General features: G+C 43.7%; 1 protein-coding gene across 4 annotated transcripts in view; it reads left to right on the top strand.

Annotated features, from left to right (window-relative positions):
• COL15A1 (collagen type XV alpha 1 chain) overlaps window positions 1–22,163 on the top strand; it is a 337,165-nt gene that overhangs the window by 288,553 nt on the left and 26,449 nt on the right. For all 4 annotated transcript variants that reach the window (XM_006018966.2, XM_025198310.1, XM_025198313.1 and 1 more), the window contains 6 exons: window positions 4,405–4,458; window positions 4,539–4,595; window positions 7,215–7,283; window positions 9,581–9,622; window positions 11,999–12,044; window positions 19,488–19,577. In XM_006018966.2, coding sequence (XP_006019028.1) covers window positions 4,405–4,458; window positions 4,539–4,595; window positions 7,215–7,283; window positions 9,581–9,622; window positions 11,999–12,044; window positions 19,488–19,577 — 358 coding nt within the window. The remainder of the gene's footprint in view (window positions 1–4,404; window positions 4,459–4,538; window positions 4,596–7,214; window positions 7,284–9,580; window positions 9,623–11,998; window positions 12,045–19,487; window positions 19,578–22,163) is intronic.

Here is a 22,163-nt window from a genome sequence, read left to right as displayed (position 1 = left end):
GACTAGATGATCTGCCCAGGTCCCTTCCGACCCTAGAAACTATGAAACTATGAAACAGATTACAAAATAAAACATAACAGATGAAATGGTGTCACACTTGTCAGTTCAATCTGCTCCCCACCATCCCATCCAGGAAGGGAATTAAAAACTTGGTAGTTGCTGCTAACTCCCCTGCTTCTATGCAGGATCTGGCATGAAAGATAGCCTGCACGGGAGAGAAAGGAGAGTCCTTTATATCCCTGGAGCCTTGGATTAGTGTAAATTTAAACATTGTAAGTTAAATAAAACTAGATAGAATGTTAGTTATTGTAATAATGAACCCTTGTTAAGGAAGGTTTTTAAAGATGTGGTACCCAGTTCAGAACAGGAATATCATGATATTTGTACCTCACACTTGGATTAAATTTAATTCAAACTGTATTTTTAATCAGTAATGGAATTTGATGGGGAATTATCTGAGAAAATTTAAACCAAAAAGGCTCTAAAGGAATAACCTTTAAAAACCTGTAAATTATTCACATTGTGTTTCCTTTATATATTTCATGTTAGTTTCATAATTTATTTTAATACTTTGTTTTGTTCTCTTACTGTAAGCCACCCCAAACCTTTGTTGGTAAGGACAGCATGTAAATCTAATAAATAAATACATTTATTTTTAATAATTTTTTTAATGCTTTTAAATTCAAGACGCCTAAAGGGTATTAAAACTAGCTTCCATGTTGTAATGTTTGAACAACCCAGTGGTTAAGTGCTTGTTCTCACCCTAAAAACACTCTCTTGATCTGTTGGAAGTTTTTTATTAAATACCAGATTCACAGATTCCTAGTCTGCACCACCTGTGACAGGAGTGGCAGCAGGGATCAGGCCAGCTGCAGTGACTGAGATGGATGGGCTGGTGGCAGTAGTTGCTGTTCGCATGCCCCCTCTAAATGGGCACCTGGAGCTGGTGGCCCAATCGCCCACTGCTCCTTATGCTGTTGTAGACTCAGATGTCATTATCAGTGGGCTTTTGAGCCTCTTGAAATCACTGTTATCATTGAGAGCAATACTTTTACGTGCTACACATTTTGAAGTTCACTTTTGATTTAATTCTAATTTATCAGTCTGGGCACAGTAGCAACAGAGATGGCAGCACTAGACGTATGGCTCTCAACTTGAACGTGTTTGAGTATTGCTCATATTTTTTCCTAGTTATTTATTCTTCAGTGCATCTCTTTTCTGTGTGTGCATATGCAATAAATTAAAATATATCATCCATAAGCTGAATTGTCATGCATTAATCGCCAGATAGATAAGATAAGCTTTCTTATGAATATGCATTATATGTCTAAGCAGCAATGTTGTAAATAGCCAAGGACAAATAGTTGCCACTTTGGACCAAAAGGATGAGATGGCTGACAGTCCATCAACCAGTAGGGGAACTCCCTACTTGAGAGCACGGAGGCGGAAAGGGATCTTGGTGTCATTATTGACTCCAAGATGAACATGGGCCGACAATGCGAGGTCATGGTTGGCAGGGCTAACCGGACCTTGTCGTGCATCCACAGGTGCATCTCGAGTAGAGCCAGGGAGGTGATCCTCCCCCTCTATGCGACGCTGGTCAGGCCGCAGCTGGAGTATTGTGTCCAGTTCTGTGCGCCCCATTTCAGGAGGGATGTGGACAACATGGAGAGGGTCCAGAGGAGGGCCACCCGCATGATCCGGGGACAACAGGGCAGACCCTACAGTGAGAGACTGCGGGACCTGAACCTATTCAGCCTCCACAAGAGAAGGCTGAGGGGGGACCTGGTGACCGTCTATAAACTCACTAGGGGGAACCAGAAGGGTTTGGGGGAGACGCTGTTTCCCCTAGCCCCCGCTGGCATAACAAGGAGTAATGGGCACAAGTTGATGGAGAGGAGGTACAGATTGGACATCCGAAAAAACTACTTCACAGTTAGGGCGGCTAGGAGCTGGAACCAACTTCCAAGGGAGGTGGTGCTGGCCCCTACCCTGGGGGTCTTTAAGAAGAGGCTGGATGCCTACCTGGCTGGACTCATTTGAGTCCTGTTTTTGTTTTTAGGGTTTTTTTGTTGTTCTCCCGCCCTGGCGGGGGGTCGGGCTAGAAGATCTATTAGGTCCCTTCCGACCCTAAAACTATGAAACTATGAAACCTGATGATCCCTCAGTCTGGAGCAGGGGTCAACTCTAGATGGTTTTTTAAGTTCAGACAATAATAGTAGATCAAAATTTTATAACTTCTGAGTGTGAATATCATCTGTGTGTGTGTGTGTGTGTGTGTGTGTGTGTGTATCTGCAATCCCAAATAGATCCTAAGCTCCCTAAACATCTTAAGTAAACAGGCAACATGGTTAGGAAGTCCAACTGTGAAGGAGGAGACCTGGAGTTATTTCTCTGCTCTGCCACACATTCACTTGTGAAGTTGGCAAGTTACTTGACCTTCTTTGTCTTGGTTTTTCTATCTGTGAAGTAGCAATGATGATAACTAACTTTATGAAGAGCTTTGGGATGTGCACATAAAAAACACTATATTAATATGAAGTATTCATACAGTTAGCAACCTTCTGGAACAAGCAGGAAGGAAGACAATTAGTGGCCTTGTCTGCACTGCTTGCCTCTAGTGTCTTTGATGCTAATCGGCCAGCCTTATACTCTATCCTATTCTCCAGGTTTCTGAGAAGCCAACAAGGCCTCCTGCAATCTCAGCCTACAGAAATAGACTTTAGGGGAAAGTATAGATCCCCTTATTCTATAGGAGCAGCACAGCCCCTGAACTGAACATAGGGCCTGAAATGTCCCAGAGAGCTCTTTATGTAGTAGGTAGGCACACCTCTGGAAACTGATGGGCTTCACTCATGTAGGCAATATCCTAGTCAAAGGCAAGGAGAGAAATTAATGTGCTGTTATCCCTATACTCTGCACCATTTCAGCTCTAAGTGGAAAAGCTCTTCCAGCTGAGAGGCCTACTTCAGCGCTCCAGGCTGAATAATAGATGTATGTTGCATGTCCTGGGTTTCATGGCCAATCTTTCAGAGACAACACAGTGCTAAAAAGCACTTTCACAAGGGCTCTTAATCACCAGGCACATTCTTAGTAGAAGCAAATTGCTGTTCCTTATCTAAAAGGTGGACTCAAAAGCTGTAATTAGTGCTCTAATAGTAGCAGAATTCACCTGCTGTCCTGTGACTGATCCCAGACTTGTAAAACTCCTGGACATGGAAATTGTAAGAGACAAAATGTGTCAAAAATGATTTCAGATGAGGATGGGAATCAGAGAGTGTAAAGGTGAGTCATAATCAGAATGTGATAGTGATGACTGATATGCTTCAAGTAGGAATGGGTATGGGGGAAGAAAAACAATTCTAACCTCAAATGCGTGCAGTCAAAAAGAGTGATAGCATGATATGCTGGGTGCCTCTCAGATTAGTGCTTCCTAGAGGCATTCAGAACAGGTCCACAGCTTTATTACTTTTAAGGGTACTATTTTGCAGATCAGCTCTCTGATTTGTTTTCTTCCCTGCATTCATTTCTTTTTTTTCCCCCAACTGTCCCACTTTCACCTCATAACTCATTTATCTCATTTATTATTTCTACTGCATTTTCATAACTTTCATTTCTATTACTCTTTTATTATCCTACTGTACTGTTAATCATTTTCCCTGTCTGCTTTAAACTCCACTTTTCTGATTAATGATGAACAACAGAGTGGAAATATCAGTCTTCCTTATTATTTACCATTAGATGCCTCTCAAGCTCTGCAGTAACAAAGTTTTGTCAATCCCTGTACCAATCAATATGCCATTGCCAGTTAAAACAGCCTGTCCAAATTATGGGCAGTTGGGTAGTAGCTAATCTCTTTCTCTCATAACATAAAATTTCATGAAACATTATAGTGCAGGTGATTAAACTGATTATTCAAATGACATATTTAAGTGAAATTAAGATTTCTCATAATTAAGCTTGCAATTCCATGGAATGTATTTGTGTGTGACATTTTGCCTAATAGATATTTAGAAAACTCTTGTATAGGTATAATTTTCTGATTCTGTAAAGCAGTGATTCTTAACCAGGTTGTACTAGGGAGACTGTAATAAAAGTTAGAAAGTCCCTGGAAGAAGCGAGATTATAACCCACAATATGGCTCCATGTATCTGTGTGTCTCACACCACATGGTGCCAGAAATGGGCCTGATCCCTCTCTCTAGGGGGAAAAAAAAAAGGAAAAGAGAGAGAGAAAGGGGAGCCCCCAAAGTTTTCTGTTGGCAAACATTTATTTTACACGTAATTATGCCATCTGTATTCTTTCCATATAATCAAAGCATAAGTCACTGTCATGTTCCATATAAGAATTATTCAATTTTGCTCTTTTTCTCAGCAACTCATAATATCTTTCTTTTCTATTCAGGGACCAATAGGACCTTCAGGACCCAAAGGAGAACTTGGTTTTCCAGGACGACCTGTATGTATTACTCTCCCAGATGGCATAAGAAAAAACAACTTATTCTTGTGCAGATATGAAAATCCTTTCATCCATTTCAGGGCCGCCCGGGATTGAATGGTCTGAAAGGTGTGAAAGGTGAAAAAGGCGAAACATATGTAAGTTCTGCAGAATTGATGCAATATAGCTCACTGTAAACACAGATGTAGTTAAACTCCTGTAACGAGGCTGATGGATAGGAATATGTTCGAGAAATAAAAGCAGCTTAGAGTATCTAGAAATGGTGACATGGCTATTCTATTTTATCTACTAAATAACTGTTCACAGCCAAATTCTTTAGCCCTGCATCCAGATGAGTAATACATACCAGGGGGAATAATCTTACTGACCTTAAGGAATACTCATATATGTGTTATTCATTGTGTGGCTTGATTAGGTCTGGGGCAATGCAAACACTTCTCATCTGGTATAGTACATAATGCATATAGACACAAATAGTCAGTGCAGTCTGCATTTCATGTAATGTCTATTGTATGACTGCAGTGCAGCATAGAGAAATGTGACCTGGCTTTACACTAATTACCATGGATACTGGTAGCACTCCGGTAATTGCAACAACAGAGCAAAGTTAAGCTGCCAAGAAGCTACAAGTCAGTGACAGCTTGTAAATGTTTCCATTGTCTATTGGAAATGTAAATATTGTTTAGTTTAAATTTTTGTTTTCTAAATGTCTAAATATGTAGGCCTAACTATAGTACTAAAAAATAATGGTATATATGTAATAAGTGTTTGCAGGATTGGATCCTGTGATAAGACTTGCATACCTAAATATATCCTATGACTGTTGAATGAAGAATATCAACTAAAATCCATTTTGGGGACCAGGAGTTGTGCCTGCATGTCTTTTTTTTGGTTGTTGCAATACTGCTGCCTAACCTCTTGTAAATGCACATTTGATTGTAAAACCCTACCCAGAGTCCCAGCTATGTCAGCAGCTGGACTCTTTCTTTAAAATGACTACAGATTCCTCTTGTACAAGAAAGAGTTTATAGGGCAATGTTCACATCACAGAGATGGTATCTTAGCTCTTCATACTGTTAGTGGGTGCAGCTGCATGAGATGTTAACTGTGCAGTAGCTTAATAACACTGCGCAGTAGCGTGCTGGGCAAAACCTATGCTAATATGCTACTGCACAGTAGTATTAAGCTACTGCATAGTTAACATCTGTAAAAACCCGTGCTCTGGTGCAACTGCACAGTATCACCAGTTACTGCACATTAATTTAGTGCTTGGTTATGCAAGTAGTAAAATTAATGTGCAGTAATTATGGCGCATTAATGAATGTGTAGAGGCTCCCAGTGAATTCTGTTACTCTGTTTACTGTATTTCAGTAGACAACATTTAAATTATTTCTATTGTATTGAAAATATTGAAAACAAAGTGAAATCCTGTATAGCAAATACAGATACAGATGATGATACTACTTTAGCTTATCAAAAAAGGTTGGGAGATTACTTGAAATACCCTGGCAAGAAGAAAATTTCAGGTACTAAAAGGCAGTTTCAGATGGCAGAGAGAGACATTACTACAGAAAATGGCTGGAGGCTGGAGCCAAATAAATTAATATTTGAAATTAGGCACAAGTATCTGTGTGAAAGGAAAATTAGTCAATGGAACAAGTAACTACAGAACATCTTTAAATCAAGACTGGATGCCTTTCTGGATTATATGCTTTTGCTTTAGCCAAACACAAGCACAAGTAATTGGCCTCAGTGCAGTGATAAATGTGTGAAATTTAATGGCATGTGCCGTTAAAGAGGAGGAAGTCATACTAAACTCAGCAACTTCTGAATTCAGCACATTTTTTTTAGGCAAGATGATTTTAATATCAAAATATATCTCTTCTAAATAACTTAGTAATTTTTTATTCTTAATAAGCCAATGTAGCTAAAGTAACTGCTGCTCAGTTTGGTGGAAAATAAATCAGGCTTTGCAATGGATAGACTATTAATCTCTGCCCACTCCCCCTCCTCCTACAGTCACCTTCTGTACTTCACCACCCAGCTCAGTCTACATTATCCTTTATGCCTAAACCTACAGGAAAGAAAAGAGCAGTGCAGTAATACCAGATAGATAGGGGTAATGGTCCATGAGGACCAATTCCAGTGTCCAGGACACCCCGTGGATGTAGTTGTAAGTGTTATATGCCTAACTGCGTTCTGCTACGTCACCATGGCATAAATCCAGAATAAGCTCACTGAAGTCAATGCAGTTGAATCTGGTCCATTTGTACATTATAAGACAGCATAGTTTGCTTGCTTCATTGTTCTGGATCTCATTCCTTCAGGCTTTGAGGTTTTTACATATATCCTGGATTAAAATATACTCTGGTCTAAATGCCATTTGTACAGTAACATTTGTAATTATGAGTCTCAGCAGTTGGAATAATCAATCCAAAAAAGAGTGGAGGGAAGGGGGTGTTAAGAATAAAGGTTTTCCTTATACCTAGCAGGGAGGAAAATGGATTTTTTTTTCCTGAAAGCGAATGTTTTAGCTGCCCATGAAATATTAATGGTCAAATTTTGCAATCCTTATTTCCTTTTTATAGGTATAACTTGTTCATGCAAACAAATGTTTTGCCTAATTTTAGACCAGTTAGCAGAAATTTCCATGTTTATATTGAACCCTCTGAATACTTTGCCCTTCTTTTTCTCTGTCAGCTGTCTCTGCTGTTCAAAAGGTTGTATCTAATTATCTTCTCCCTTTCTCTTCTCAGGGTCCTCCTGGCTTGCCTGGACCTCCAGGACCTCCTGGGCCACCGGGACATATAGCATACATCAAAGGAGTAAGTATCACTGTGGTCTATTAATCTGTGTGGCTATACCAAAGCTACAGAAATGATTTGCAAGCTGAAACCTTGAAAATTATTTTAGACTAGTGACTTTCAATTCGAGTGCCATAGCACCCTAGGATGCTACAATGTCCTTTTAAGGGTGTCATAGGGTGCCATTCAATAGTAGCACTGTTAGGTATACAAGCATTTATGCATGATGCACAAGATAAACCCAAACAGGAATCCATGGTGTCAAAAACATTCTGACTTATTGTGGTCTGAGTTCCTTGTAACAGAAGAATTGCTCTAGTATTTTTCTGTAACCAAAAAATGAGTGAAAGCTAAGAAGTGGCATTTTCTAAGAAGTGCTTTGCATCTAAAAAGGTTGAAAACCACTTGTAACAGGGGCCACTACCCCTGCTACTAAAAGTGAGGGAGGCTAGCTGCAAAGTAGTGAGTCTTTTACCAAGAGAGACAGGCAGCCAACGGTTGGGGGCAAACAGGCAGGCCAGAGCAATAAGCCTGCTAATTAGGGAAAAAGAGAAAACTCCTGAACTTGGCCCTGAAGACTGGAGGTGACCAGAATAGGAATGAGGAGGAGATATAGAACCCTAACCCAGGGCCAGAGACTCAGACTTGCCCTAATTGAAGGTGGAAGGAGCTACTGAATATCTCCTAGAAAGTTTGAGTTGGTTATGTCTTGACTGGAGATTTGGGATGGTTGGGAACCCACAGGCAGGGTGTCTAAGAGATACTCCACCCTGGTGGACTTAAGCTAAATGGTTTAGGGGCTGTAGCTGAAAGAAAGAGAGAGTCCTGCAAGGGTGTAGGACTTGGTGGTCTGCATAGGCATAAGTCAAGACAGGGCCAGGGGCCAAGAAGGGTCTGAAGCCCAGAAAAAACCCTGCAAGGGCTGGGGACCCAGTAAGTTGCATGGACAGAAACTTAGACAGGTCAAGGGGCCCAGTGAATGGAAAGAGACCTACCAGTGTCTGGTACTTGGTGGGCTGTGTGAGCAGAAGCTGAGACAGGGCTTGGGGTCCAGTGAATGAATAGAAGGTATTGGAGCCCAGAAAAGAGCACTGCAATATTCAGGGACATGGTGAGCTGTGTGGGAAGAGGCTGAAACAAGGCTAGGGACCCAGCAAATAGGGAGAGAACAGCTTGAACCAGGGCTCTGTTAGATAGAGTGGACTGAAGCTGAGTGGACAAATGGGAGCCCAGCAGGCTGGTGCATAGATGGGGCTGGGAGTCATGGGGAAGTTTGTTGAGGAAGATCTGTATGGTATGCAGGAGGCTGGAATGCACAATTACTGCCCCTATAGCAAATAGGGCTTGTAAAGTCAAGATAGGACCAATCATGGCCCGGTTGGCCCCCAGTGGGGCATAAGTGGTACCTTCTAGGCATAGCATGAGGGTTTGGGACTCATGACACTGAGACAGAGCTGGCAGGCTTGGAGACGAGAAGGAGAGTAAGACAGGGCCAGGGGCCCCAGAGCTGAGAGAAAGGACAAAGGAGTAACACCTTGCTCAGGCAGGATTGAGGCCAGGACATGGCTGCCCAGGGATGACCAAAGCAGAGTAAAGCATCCAAGGCTTACTTGGGTCTCTGATGGCAGCCTCCCATATGTCTTATTTAGACATCAAGACATGGCAGGTGAGCCTAGGAGGGTGTTCTGAAAGATTAGTTGGGCAGGACAGGGTTGTAGTGCCCACTAGAGGGTGCCATGGCCATCCTAGGGAGGTGGATCCTATCATATCACTATTTTAGATAACATGGAGCCAGATGCTGTTCCACCTATTGGGCATCTAAGTATGTGCCTAAGTAGGATTCTATTCCATCTGGCACAAGTCCCTGAAAATCCATGAATGCATCATCTGACCCTTAAGGGTGGGTCACAAAAAGTGGTAACTGGGAGGAGGATCCACCCAATTTATGTATTAACTGTTTTTCAGGGGTACGAACAGAGTGGAATGGGATTGTGACTTAAGTCCACTGCTGGCCAAATAAATGGAGTAGAATCTGGACCTTGGTTCTGCCAGCATGTTTTCTGCTTGTGTGTACAGGGCAGAAACTTTGAACTCAGCTGTTGAAACCTACTCTGATTGAAGAGATTAGCTCCATCCACAAAAGTTGAACCTACTGGTTGAACCATATTAGCTGAGATTTCCCAATATCTGAGCTGTAAAATACATTAAGATTGCTGTGCTGTGGTCTCACTTGGGCACCTAATATAATGCCTCTTTGCTGTATTAGTATTGTCTTTATTTACTGAATTCATTCCTCCCCCCATCCCCATTTTGAATAGACAGTTTTCCCAGTTTCTCCTAGACCACACTGCAAAATGCCCGTAAGTCACATACAGAAACTGCATGGTGCATTGATATACTTAAATGCATGGCCGTAAAACATTCTATCAGGCTTTTCCTCTCTTCTGTCTCTACTTGTGCCTTGCTATATGCTTCAGTAATGTCATGTGTCAAACATTCACTTTCAAGCAGGACCAGACCTTCAAGATAACAGATAGTGATTTTGCAAATGCTTATTTACTTAATATTGAACCACTTACATAATGTTTAACAGATGAACAAATAGTATTGTAACCTTTTGGCTTAAAACTCTTTGGCATTGTCCTGTTGCTCAGGTTTTTTTTAAAACACTTGAGACTTTATTTCATAGATTTCATAGAGTTCATAGGCCATATGTAGATGAAATGGGGGCCCTAAATTGAAGTGGTGGGTTTTTAAACCCACTTCAATTTAGGGCAGTGTAAACCCCCATGTTGTGTACACCCATGTCTTACCTGCCTCTTCGGCAGTGGTGAGGGGAGGGCAAGCTGCTGGCTGGCAGAGCAGTCCCAGGACCACAGGGCTAGACTGGTGCTTCCCTCTGCTGCAGTGGCCACCGCTCCCCAGGCAGCACCCACCCGCAGGCACCCGGTTTGGGCGGTCCTGGGGGGCACTGCGGCCACGGAGGGAAGGACTGGGTTCCTGTGCAGCTCTTGTAAGCAGGCAGACTCCAGGGGAGAAAAAAAAAAAAGATCAGTTTTGCCACTTTCTTTTTGCCTTCAGTGAAGCCTGCCTTCCTGGGCTGCTGCCAGGCTGCCTGCAGGGGCTGCCTTCACAGCCCCTGAGCCGCATGGAGCCCAGTGCTTCGTTCCGTAGTTGTAGGGCAGCAAACTAAAATTCCTCAGAGATGTTTTAGTTTGCTGCACCCCAAAGTCATTTAAGGCGCATTATGCCACCGAATGTGCTACAGCGGCTGGAATTCATGTGCAATACACTGCTGATGCGTGCAAACACAACACCATTAAAGCAGTGCAGAAGCATTTAACCCACTTTAAAGCGTTGTACACACATGCCCCTCATTTTGTCTACACATGCCCATAGATTTTTAGGGTCAGAAGGGACCTTAGTAGATTGAGTCAGACCTCCTGCCCTGGGCAGGAAAGAGAGCTGGGGTCAGGTGACCCCAGCCAGGTGCTTGTCCAGTATCCTCTTAAAGACCTCCAAGGTAGGGGAGTACACCACCTCCCTTGGAAGCCCATTCCAGATTCTGGTGACCCTTACCATAAAGAAGTTCTTCCTGATGTCTAATCTAAATCTGATGTCTGTCAGTTTGTGGCCATTGTTTCTATTAAGGGGTGCCCTGGTAAACAGAGCATCTCCTATTCCTTGCTGTCCCCCCTGATGAATTTGTAGATGGCCACTAGATTCCCTCTCAGCCTTCTCTTGTGGAGGCTGAAGAGATCCAGGTCCCTTATTATTATAAGAATTGTCCTTGGAAACTGAGCGTTTCTTTGGTACCTAATAATAAGAATGTGTATTGCTATTTTTATGATTATTTCTTGTACTGCTTTAAAAATCTCTTCACCATCAGTGGTCTAATCTGTTTGAATGTTGTGGTACAAAACACACATCAGCCAAAAATACTTTGTGGATTGGCTAGCTTCGTTTTGTGAGTTCCAAGGCATTGAATCTCTGTACAACTATCAAAATGATAGATCCACTTCAGATAACAAAAATAGGTCATTTTAGATCTTTTCATGTAGCAGCTTATATACCAGTATGGTACAGTGTATACTAATTGTAGTAATTATCAGCCTTTAATGGTTTCCCTGTCTCAGAGCACCATGCCAACATTCTTTAACTTTAGAAAGTCCTTAGGAGGTAGGTCTTTCAGTCCCTGTTTTACAGGCAATCAATAAATTAAGTGGAGTGTCCAAGGCTATGGAAAAAAATAGCACCAGAATCAAAAGTAAAAGTAAATAAAACATGTATGCACATGGAGTAGTAGATAAACTTCCAGTGATAGTTTGGATGAAAAGCACTGAAAACATAATGTTATCTTACAATCAAAAAGCAAATTCTATTTGCAAATATGCTGATGTTAATCCAAAATCATTCTTTTGGCTTGAACTGACTTAGCCTGCATTCACATTTGGGCAGCTGAGAGCAAGCTTGGCTTGACTGGCAAGAATGCATGTTTTTTACATCCCACTGAGAATATATTGCATGTTGAAATATGCACAGTAGTGAAAAACTTCTTCACTGGTGAGTATTTAGATACTGACAAGCTAACTAATACTGCATATGGTATTACTATAATATATACTGTGGTGACACACAAAAGCCCTGTACAGGTTGGAATATGGTCACTCTAAACTCTGTTAATGTTAATGTGTATAGATAATATTCTGAATATATTTATCTGTGTTTGTTTGCAGGTGAGCACTGTTTACCCTGGAGACCAGGGCAGTCTTGACATTCATGGTGAACATTTCCTTTTTGTAATACAATGTATTGGTTTAAATGAGACTCTTGTTTTCATAACCAAAGGGCTTTGTCATCACTGAGAAATGATCTGGTGGTCTCAGTTCTGTTCCTAGTAATTGAGTGGCCACATCCCAAAAGGTACTGACATTGTGAGGACAAATGTTGTCAGTCCCAGCTTGGAGGATGAAGAGCAAAAGAACCACATGATTATTTGCTCACTCTGAAACTCCAGTTTCTCTTACCCAAAGCTGAGGCACATAGCTATGGCAGCATGAGGCAAGCCCACAGCTCCCCTCTCTTGGTTTGGGTGCTGTGTTGAAGTGGGCTGTAAACATGTATGAAGTATGCAGTTCCACAGTGGGTACTTCTTTGCTCAGGCAGGACATCTCCATAGTAAATTCTAAGACAAGCCTGAAATAATGCCTAGGAAAGGAAAGATGGATCTGATTTGATTTCTAATTTAGCCAGCTCAGAAAAGTGGTCCTATGGTTCATACAGCTGACTTTGAAAGTATTGAATGGGTAGGGTTGCCAACCCTCCCAGATGGGCCAGGAGTCTCCCAGAATCCGCATTGATCTCCTGGTGACTATTGAAAGCAATCCAGGAGATTGATATTGTGAATGGGTTTAACAGTACAATTAATGACTAGAGGTGTACCAATACATCGATTCCATATTGGATCAGAACCGATATACGGAAAATTGACAGTATTAGCCACATCAGCCAAAAAAAGCTGGTTGTTGATGCTGTCATCGGTAAATGCCATGCACAGCTGCAGCGCAGCACACAGGAGCCAGGAGCGCAGCCCAGCAGCATGGAGAGCAGCCAGGTTTGACTGGTAAATCTGTTGTGAGGGAAGGGGCATGAAGGGGGACAGATCAAGGCGCCAGCGGTGAGAGAGGAAGTGGGGCTGGGGCAGGGGCAGGGGTAGGGGTAGGGACAGGAACTGCACAGCCAGGGCGAGGCAAGGCGCAAGATGAAGATGCTGCACGCACCCTGGGGGGGCATGGAGGACATGTTGAGAGGGGACCTTGTGGTGGCGTACAAATTCATAAGGAGGGAGCAACACGAAGTAGGCAATGATCTGTTTACCAGGGCACCCCCTGGAATAACAAGGAATAATGGCCATAAGCTATTGGAGAATAAATTTAGACTGGACATTAGAAAAAAGTTCTTCACAGTCAGGGTTGCCAGGATCTGGAATGGGCTTCCAAGGAAGCTGGTGCTTGCCCCATCCTTGGGGGTCTTCAAGAGGAGACTGGTCAGGCACCTGGCTGGGATTACATGATCCCAGGTTTGGTGACCCTTTTCTTGCCTGCCAGGGGCAGGGAGTCAGACTAGATGGCCCACTGAGGTCCCTTCCGACTTTAGAATCTATGAATCTATGTGCCCCAGAACTACGCACAGGGCAAGGGTGGGCTGTCACTGTGGACTGCAGCCAGGCATGGCGCAAGGCTCTTCCTGGCAGGAGGGTTGGCCTGGGGCTGCACTTGGGATGGGTGGCGACAGCAAATTTTGGGGTTGCTGCAACCCCCCCACCCCCAGCCTGCCTCCCAGCGCTGCTGCCTCCCACCCCAAGTATAGCCTGGCCCAGTACCCACCAGGAAGAGCTCAGTGCCACCCCAGCTCCAGCCCACAGCAGCAGCCCACCCTTGGCCCATGCACAGATCCAGGAGCACATGGCCCCCATGCCCTCCTAAGGTGCGCATAGTGGTGGAAGTCACCCCTCCTCCCCTCCAGATGAGCTGCTCATGGCTCCATCCCACACCCTGCCCACCCTGGCTGAGAAGCTCCTGCCCCTGCCCCAGCCCCACTCCCCCACTTACCACAGGGGCCTTGATCTGCCTCCTCCCCCATGCCCCTTCTCTTCCCCCCTCACTCCTTCCCCCACAACAGACTTACCAGCCGGATGCTGCTCTCCAAGCTGCCTAGCTGCATATCAGCAATCAGATCGGTATCAGCCAATGTGGCTCATTAAAAATTAGTCATTGGTATCGGCCCAAAAAATCTCTATCGGTACACCTCTATTAATGACATTACAACCTGCTGGAGAAAAAAAATCTCCCAGAATAGCTTCAGTCAGAGTTGGCAACCCTAGGAATGGGCCCAACTGCCTGATTCAAGTCAACTCCTGTCTGTTGTCAGAACTCCACTCTTCTGCATTGAGATACAGTATCACAGGCAGAAGCAACCCCTGCTTAGAGCAGGAAACATTGCAAGCTTCCTCAGAGGGGAAGGAGAAGGAGCAGCCCCACAACACTCCCTTTTCTTGGAAAGGAGAGCGAATATGAGCCTTTCTGGAGAAAGAAAGGAAATGCTGTCCCTTCCTTTGCTTGTTAGGAGGATGGAATGCAACTTGCTGAAGAGAAGGTAATTTCTGAGGCATAGAAAGAGAAGAATTAGGGGAGAGAACTAGGAGGAAGACAAAAGATCAGTGAAAGAAAAGGTGGGGAAGAGATGTGAGACTGACAAGATTGAACAGAACATGTCATATGGTCCTTCAGAAAAATCCTTATGGAGGCGACATAAAGCATAAAAACCGTAGTGAGCACTGAAGCCAGGGACTTCCTTTTCTTCTCTTGTCAAAAAGGATATTGGGGACAATAAAGGAACCAGAGCAATTGAACCTCTGGAATTCAGGGATGCACAAGAAACTCTTCACCAGCCTCCTGCCCCTTGTTCTTAAGCCCTTTCCCAGGGTATTGCTGGCTCCTGGGAGCCAAAGCTATGGAGGAGGCTTCTACTTGGAAATCTACTATTGAAATGTCCATAGGTCTGTAAACCCCACCCCTTCTGTCATTACTTCCAAATCTAAGGAGAGCCCCAAATCCTTTCCCTCAGTTCTGGGAATTTTTTTCTTGCCATGCCTCCCCTACTTCTTTAAAAAGAGAGGATACAACCCAAGTATCATGCAGAACAGAAGTGAGCCAAATTCCTCATTCAAACCTGAAGCTTCTAATAAAGGTTTTTAGACAGTCCCTCACAGAGATATTCACATGTTTGATGTAGAAAAGTTTGCACTAAATTTGTTATTTACTTCTGTGTAGGGCACTGGGCCTATCACTGATTTCAGTGCTTCTCTGGGAATTGATTCTTTACTTGTGTCCCCTTTGCCAGCTGTAGTAACAGCAGTGCTTTGGAACACTTGGTGTTGCTATCTATCACATTTTTAACTTGAGTCTTACAAATATTTGTTATTTAACATAAAGCTCCAGTGCCTGCAATCTGATGATTACATGAGAAACTAAGCCTTCGCTATTAAAAAAAAAAATCTAGCCCTTGTATTTCCAGAGGTATGTTTGAACTTGAGTAACTGAGAAAACTAGAACATAACACCTAGTGTTTTTAAAAATAATTTTAAAAAATTCAATGAAACTAGTAACAACTAGATTGAACAACTAGATGGTTTGGGATTGGCAATAGTGCACACCTCAATGTGCACCTACCTAGAATAATGGCCATTTAGGAGCTGCAACAGGAGGAGCATGATAGTTGTGCTGTTAACTCTCACTTCAGTCATTTTCCTGTCCAGAGCTTCCTGGACAGATTTCTTAGCTCCTTGTTTCTCTTAAGTCTGCTGATGTAGACTGTCTTTGGATACTCACCAGGTACTCTCACCTTGATTGCAAAAGAGCCTGCAGTGTTTGCCCCAGATTACTTTAATTAGCCCCTTCACTCCATTGTCCCACCTGGGAAATTACAAGAGTGGATGTTAATGTACTGAATAATTAAGCAAAATGGTCCCTCCCATGAGTTACTATGAGCTGTTATAAGGACCCTTTAGTTTCTTGTTGTATTCTTTCATTCAAGGAAGAGTTTAAGACTGATGAGCCAGCCTCCTACAATTTAGGCAAAACTTTGTGCATATTAATAGCTATCATTCCTTTTTCTCTAATTATGACAGCCTGTGGCCAAGTAGTAAGAGCCAGATCCAAAGAGGATGTAGGTGCCTACAGTATCTACACCCCAGAGTGGGGTCCAGGCCTTTTTTGAATTGCTGAGACTTCTCTGTTCAGTGTATGGGGAGAGATATACACCTTAGAAAGGCAGGCCAAAAACTGAATACGCTGAGCCAGGAGCTGCCTAGAATCGGCCAATAGGAAACACTGAACACAAGAATGTTTCTAAACTCCCGTCCATCTCAGAAGCTTCAGTGCTTGAGTCAGGGTTACCAGGGAGATACTCCTGTCCATTTGTGACCAGGAACCTAGAACCCATTCCTGAACGTAGATGCCCACCAATATTTTTTCAAAAGATCCGGCAGCACTGCTGTTAATGTCTGTTTTGTATACAATGGCCTAGTGGTTAGAAAACTCATCTAAGGAGTGGGACAGCTGGTTCAGTTTCCTCCTCGTCCTACAGATAGTTCAGACAAACACATCTCAGCTCCCAGACGAGTGCCCTAGACACTAGACTGAGCTATCTGGGTTGGGGAGCATACATGTTGCATGGACCAGGATTCTCATTTCCCAAGTTCCCTAAGCACTAGGCCACAGAGTTGGCCTCCTTTCCTGCTTTCTCTCTGGCTCCATGGATTTTGCATGCTTTACTGTATAATGTCACAGCTCAAACAGGAAAGAGTAGAGGGGTCCCTGCCTGTAGCCTGGTGCCAAGGTCTCTCTCCTGAAAGGTGGGAGATGTAGTTTGAAGCCCCGCAGGATGAAAACATCATAGGAAACCAAGTCTTCTACCTCCTGAGTCTTCTAACCATTAGGCTATTACATAACAAGCAAGTGGGCATCACTACTGTAATTAAAATGAAAGTAGCTCTGGTTGCTGTTTCTGTTGCTAAGTTCAGTGCAGTTGGTGTGCATTAGGTCTGCTCTGAGCACATCTATTGGATCAGGTTCCTAAAGGGACATAAGCAGCACTGTTACCAGATTTGCCCATCACCTTGGGGTGTGCGCATTTATTAGGGATACATTTCTAGGGTCTTGGTAATTCTATCAATGTGCTGCTTGTGTTACTTATGTTTCTATACGGAGCTGTGTATCTCCCTTCTGCAAGTCCTCACCCCCAATGGAGCTATCTTGCAGGACTCAGTTTCAAGGGGGCTGGGTTCCTCCAGTCACCAAATCAGTCATATACACACAAACACACACAGATTAACGTGACACGCCTGACCCAGCTGGGTTGATCAGCATGGACAGGCTGACACCCTCATAGGGCAAGAATCAGTTCATCAGAGCAACAATAAACTGCAGTCAGACACAAACTCACAGTTAAACAGAATACCTCTGAATCCAGCTGGGTGTCCAGCTGACACCCTCATGGGCCAGCATTCAGTTCATTAGGGCACATCTGAGCCAAACTGGGTAAATCAGCCTGTACAAGCTGATCCCCTTATGTGTTTCAAACTCAGCACGTCCCAATCTTTAGCCTCTTGATGAGCAGACCCCACAGTATTTTTGGGCTTCACAGGGATCTTTAGCTTAGGTAAAAGAAGCGTTGCTGCAGAACAAGTGGGGAAGGAGAAGTAGAGAAAGAAAAATATTCTCAGTTACTAGCAGTTTGACTATAAAAGTTATTTATTGCTAAGTATATGAAATATATAATAGTACTAGTAGTAATAGACATGCAAAGGAAAAACAAACACAAACAATTGCAATACTACCCTGGTTTCACTAAGTATTTGGGGAAACTTAGCTCAAGCTTAACTAGTACAGTTCAGGTTCAGAAATCTATGCCTAGAGAGAGAAAAGAGAGAGAGCGACAGCTGGAAGTCTCACCAGTCCAAGGCACTTGGGTTGCAGTGCTGACAGGTAAAGTTCTTAGCACAATCCTTGAAGGGAGACAATTTGTTTCTTCCAGCTTCTCGAGAACAACAGCAAATGGTGTCAGAAAGACTTTTCCTCTTGAAGCGCACACATACTTTGCTGCTTTTTTTTTTTTTACAGATTTTTATACCCTCAGTTCAGCTTCTTCAAAACATTCTCAATAGTGTAAATCATTGTCTTTTCTGTTGACAAGGTGTTACCTGGTTTGGAACATCTCAAAAAAACCTGACTGATAATCAGGAAAACATAAGGTTACGGAGTAACCAGACACTTAGGAGCTAGCTTGAAATTCCTATGGATAGCAGATATACTGATGGGATATCTCATGGTTTCTTCAGAAACAATAGATAGCTTGCAGCATCAGGGTTTGGGATTTTTACTTGTTGTGAACAAGCCTCAGCTTAGCATGACTTTTCCAGAACTTACTATAGTCTTTTAACAGACTTAAGGCAATTATTGGAGTGTTCATAACCTTTGGTGGGGAGGACTTCTAGCAGTCATCCCGGGAAAAGTATGACAACACTTGTGGTTAGGGCTCCAATGGGCTGGATGCTGTGATGAATCCTTTACCATTGTTCAAATGTTGCCCATACCCCCTCTGACTCAGTCTCTTTGCCTCAGCATTCCCTAACCCAGCAACCGAGTTTTAGTCAATCAAGTTTAAATAGGCCTCCCATAGTGGGACTGGGGAATGTATGGCCGAGATGTCTATTAAACTTTACTTCTGCTCAGAGGTGTGTGTGTGGGGGGGGGGGAGGTCCTTTGTAAATCTAGATTAGAATTGGTCTGATAAATGCTGAGCTGGGTGTGTGTAAACGTGGGTTGATTAGCATTTGAAGCACAGATTCCCCATCATGCAGTTCTCCCCTGCTTCTCTGATCCCAGAATTCACTGCGGTCTTTGCTTCGAGCATTCGTTTCTCCATCTCCCATGTAAATGAATGGTCATCTGGTTTCATTTCGGATGCAAATGAGACCTAGGGCAGTTGCTCCCTTATCTGGAGGGCTTTAAGTATGTCTCTCACAGCATCTTAATCAGTTTTGTTTAGGTAGAGGAGTGGAGAGCGGGGAGGAATTCTTTGTGAGTCAGACAGGCTGCCTCCTGTGCCAGGGTTCCCCAAGAACACAGATCTGAGAGGTAACACCACTCCACCTTGTTTCTGCAAGAGTATCCCTAGGCTTTGTCCTGGTATTGCACTGATGAACTTGCACTTTGCAGAGAAGCAAGACATTGGGGAATTATATCTGAAAGATCCAGTTACTTGGGAGTTCATTTCACCTGCAAGTACCAATTATGTAGAGTAAGGTGCCATTTTTGCCTAGACATGTAGCAGAGGAAGGCCCACATGACACTGGATGTGGGGAACAAATGCAAAAGGAAGAAAATCCAAGGTTATTTGGGTGCAGTTCTGCACCAGGCCAACTCACCAGGTAGAATCATTTTGCTAAAAACATGAATACGGCTCCAGAACATTGTCTGCTCTGGTTGACAGCTAAAATGCGTTATCGCAGAGCAACAAACAATAGTTGTGTTGACCTCCACAGCCATCAATATCCTTTTTTAACGCTTGCTGATTAGCAATTAGTGATAGAGCCTGCAGATAACAACTCTATGTCTGATCCTGCTCCTTCTACATTTTATTTGCTTGCACTATTTTTGCTAGGTTTTAAAGGAGAGAGAAACTCCTGGGGACTGAATGGCCCTACCGGCTTAAAGGGTGAAAAAGGAGACCAAGGCTCCCCTGGTCCACCAGGTACAGTGAATAGGCTCCTAAAGCTCCTTTGCGAGTTGGTTATGTTAAACCATTTAAATATCCAATGCACTTTAAATGCCACTTATTTCCTGTATTGAGATAGTTGCCTAACTTGCCCAGTCTTCATTAAGGTCTGATTCAGCAAGCTACTTACATATGTGCCTAGCCTTAAGCCCTGGTATATTTCACACCTGCTTAAAGTTGGACATGTAATTACCATATTTACCCAAATCCAAGATGACTTTGAATTTAGGATGACCCTATAATTATTCAATTCAAAACATGGAAAATCATATATTTATTTTAATTTTGCATGTGTAAAATCTAATTATTGGAGGGTCCTCTTAAATTCATCCCTCCCAGTACTACCCCAGGGAAAGTAGTCAGGGGAAGCAGCAGCTGGTGGGCTGGCAGCCTGTTCCACGCCCCTTGTCTCCCTGCTTGCCACCTATCCCTCCCCCGGTGCTTTCCCTTTCCTGCCACTTGTCCCCCTCTGGTGTCTGCCTCCCTGCTGCTTACCTTTTCAGCTGTTCTGGCTCTGTTTCCACTGGGAGCACAGAGCCACCTGGCCAGGCCAGGCAGTAGCAGCAGCTCCAGCTCCAACCTGGGTTGGGATGCAGGTCGGGGCCAGAGCCAGAGCTACAGCAGCTCCCCCTGCCACTCCACTTACCCCTTCTCCATGCTCCCTCTGCTCCAAGTGCCCCTTCCCTGTGCACCCATCACTTTCCATTTCCCTTCCCCTGTGCCCTTTTCCCAAATATCCTGCCCCACACTCCTTCCACTGCCCTTTCACCTATGCTCCCCCATCATGCACCCCTTTTTCCATGCCCCCTGCACTTTGTGCCCCTTCCCCATACTCCCCCCTAGCACTACATGCCCTTTTCCCTATGCTCCCCCCTGTACTGTGCCCCCTTTGCTGCACCACTTCCCTGTGCTCCCTTCATTCTATGATCCCCCACCCCCTTCCCCCATGATCCTATTCTGCACCACATGCCTCCTTCCACATCATGTACCCTCTTCCCCTGTGGTCCCCTTGCTCCATGCCCCTACTACCTGATGCATGAGGCTCCCTGCCCCTGTTCAGAGCTGTAGCAGCTGCTTCTCTGGCCCATACTCAAATCTAAGATGAGGTTTTTTTCCCCCATGATGAAGTGGGGGGGGCAGCTTATCTTAGATTTGAATAAATACAGTAGTTTCCTTGTTGGTCTAAGGGAAAAATCAACTGGCTTTTTGACATCACAAGAATCATTCTCTGTGAAGAATGATCACCCTGGGAATTTACAGTCTTATGAATATATACAATATGTAAATCATTGTTGAGAAATATTTACCTTGTTGTAGCCTTTCAGAGAATCTAAGACACCAACTCCCTGATTAGAGATGGTATCTCACTGTCAACTTCTTTCAGCCAGGAGGAATGAAATCTAGTTCTATGCATTTTGTAATAAATAAATATAGCATTCTGAATTCAGTGCTGCCACTTCTTTACTTTTTCTTTTTCTTTTTTTCTGATGCAACTAAAAACATGTAACCTGGAAATATAACAGGAGCCAATCAATCATTGAGGATTTAAGAGCAGATCCCAGTAGTGTAGCGAAGAAGGGGTGACCAGGGCATAAAAAAATAGACGCTGCTGCACTGCTGGTCTAGCCATTGCACCTGCCACCAGCAGCCAAGCAACCAGTCCTGTTTCCAGACGTGTAATGACACAGCCTGGCACCTAGGGCAGCAGCCACTCAAGGCAGCCTCTGATTGACACAGCACCATGCAATCGCAATTACAATTGTGCAGATGCAAAAACAGCTGTTTCTTTCCACACTTTCAAGTAGATGCATGGGGCTAGTGCCTCAGTTGCCCCACTGTAGTTATGTCATTGCCTGTTCCATCTACTAGGCTCCTAAGTGAACTTAACTGTTTTAATGAAATTCATTTGAATCCCTCTCAAGTCCCTGAAAAACCACTGTAGCCCTACACTGTGTGTGCTCAGAGAGGACATTGCACTCAAGAAGCAAGAAATTATTCCTGCATCTACCTTTGTAACATGCTTTAAGATAAATTCACAAAAATGCAATGAAGAAGGAGAAAGGAACCCACCTCCAAGATGTACAGTTTCTTCAGAACTCAGTGTAGGGTGGAACAGGATTTTGCTTGGGCAGTTAAGTCTACTTTGGGTGCCTGAAAGGTGGAATGGGGCTTGGTCCCTAGTTTTTGCAGCAGGAGTTGATGCACGTATTGAATATGGATGTATTTAAGTTCATTACATTTTGTGAAAAAAGGCGGATGTTGTGTTTCACTGTTTTGTGGAAGCTTGAATTCCCACATCTTAGGAAAAGAACAGAAAACTGGCAGTGCTACGTGGATAGATGTTAGAAATATTGAAATATAAAAAGAGTAGTGTAACATTAATAAAATACTAGCCAATTGCCCGTCATGAATGATGGGGTGTTTATGAATGTGTTTACATAACCCCCCACTCACCCTTCGGGGCCAGCCATGTAAACAGTCCTCTGCTGCTGCTGCCTCCTCCTCCAGCATCTGGTGCCATGGCTCCCTCCCCCTGCCCACGTCTACCCCCTCCCCTGGAGC

The sequence above is a fragment of the Alligator sinensis genome, unplaced genomic scaffold (assembly GCF_000455745.1).
Source record: "Alligator sinensis unplaced genomic scaffold, ASM45574v1 scaffold428_1, whole genome shotgun sequence".
NCBI classification, from domain to species: Eukaryota; Metazoa; Chordata; order Crocodylia; family Alligatoridae; genus Alligator; species Alligator sinensis.
The sequence above is the reverse complement of the archived record's forward strand: the minus strand, read 5'-3'. Positions and strand labels throughout refer to the sequence as shown.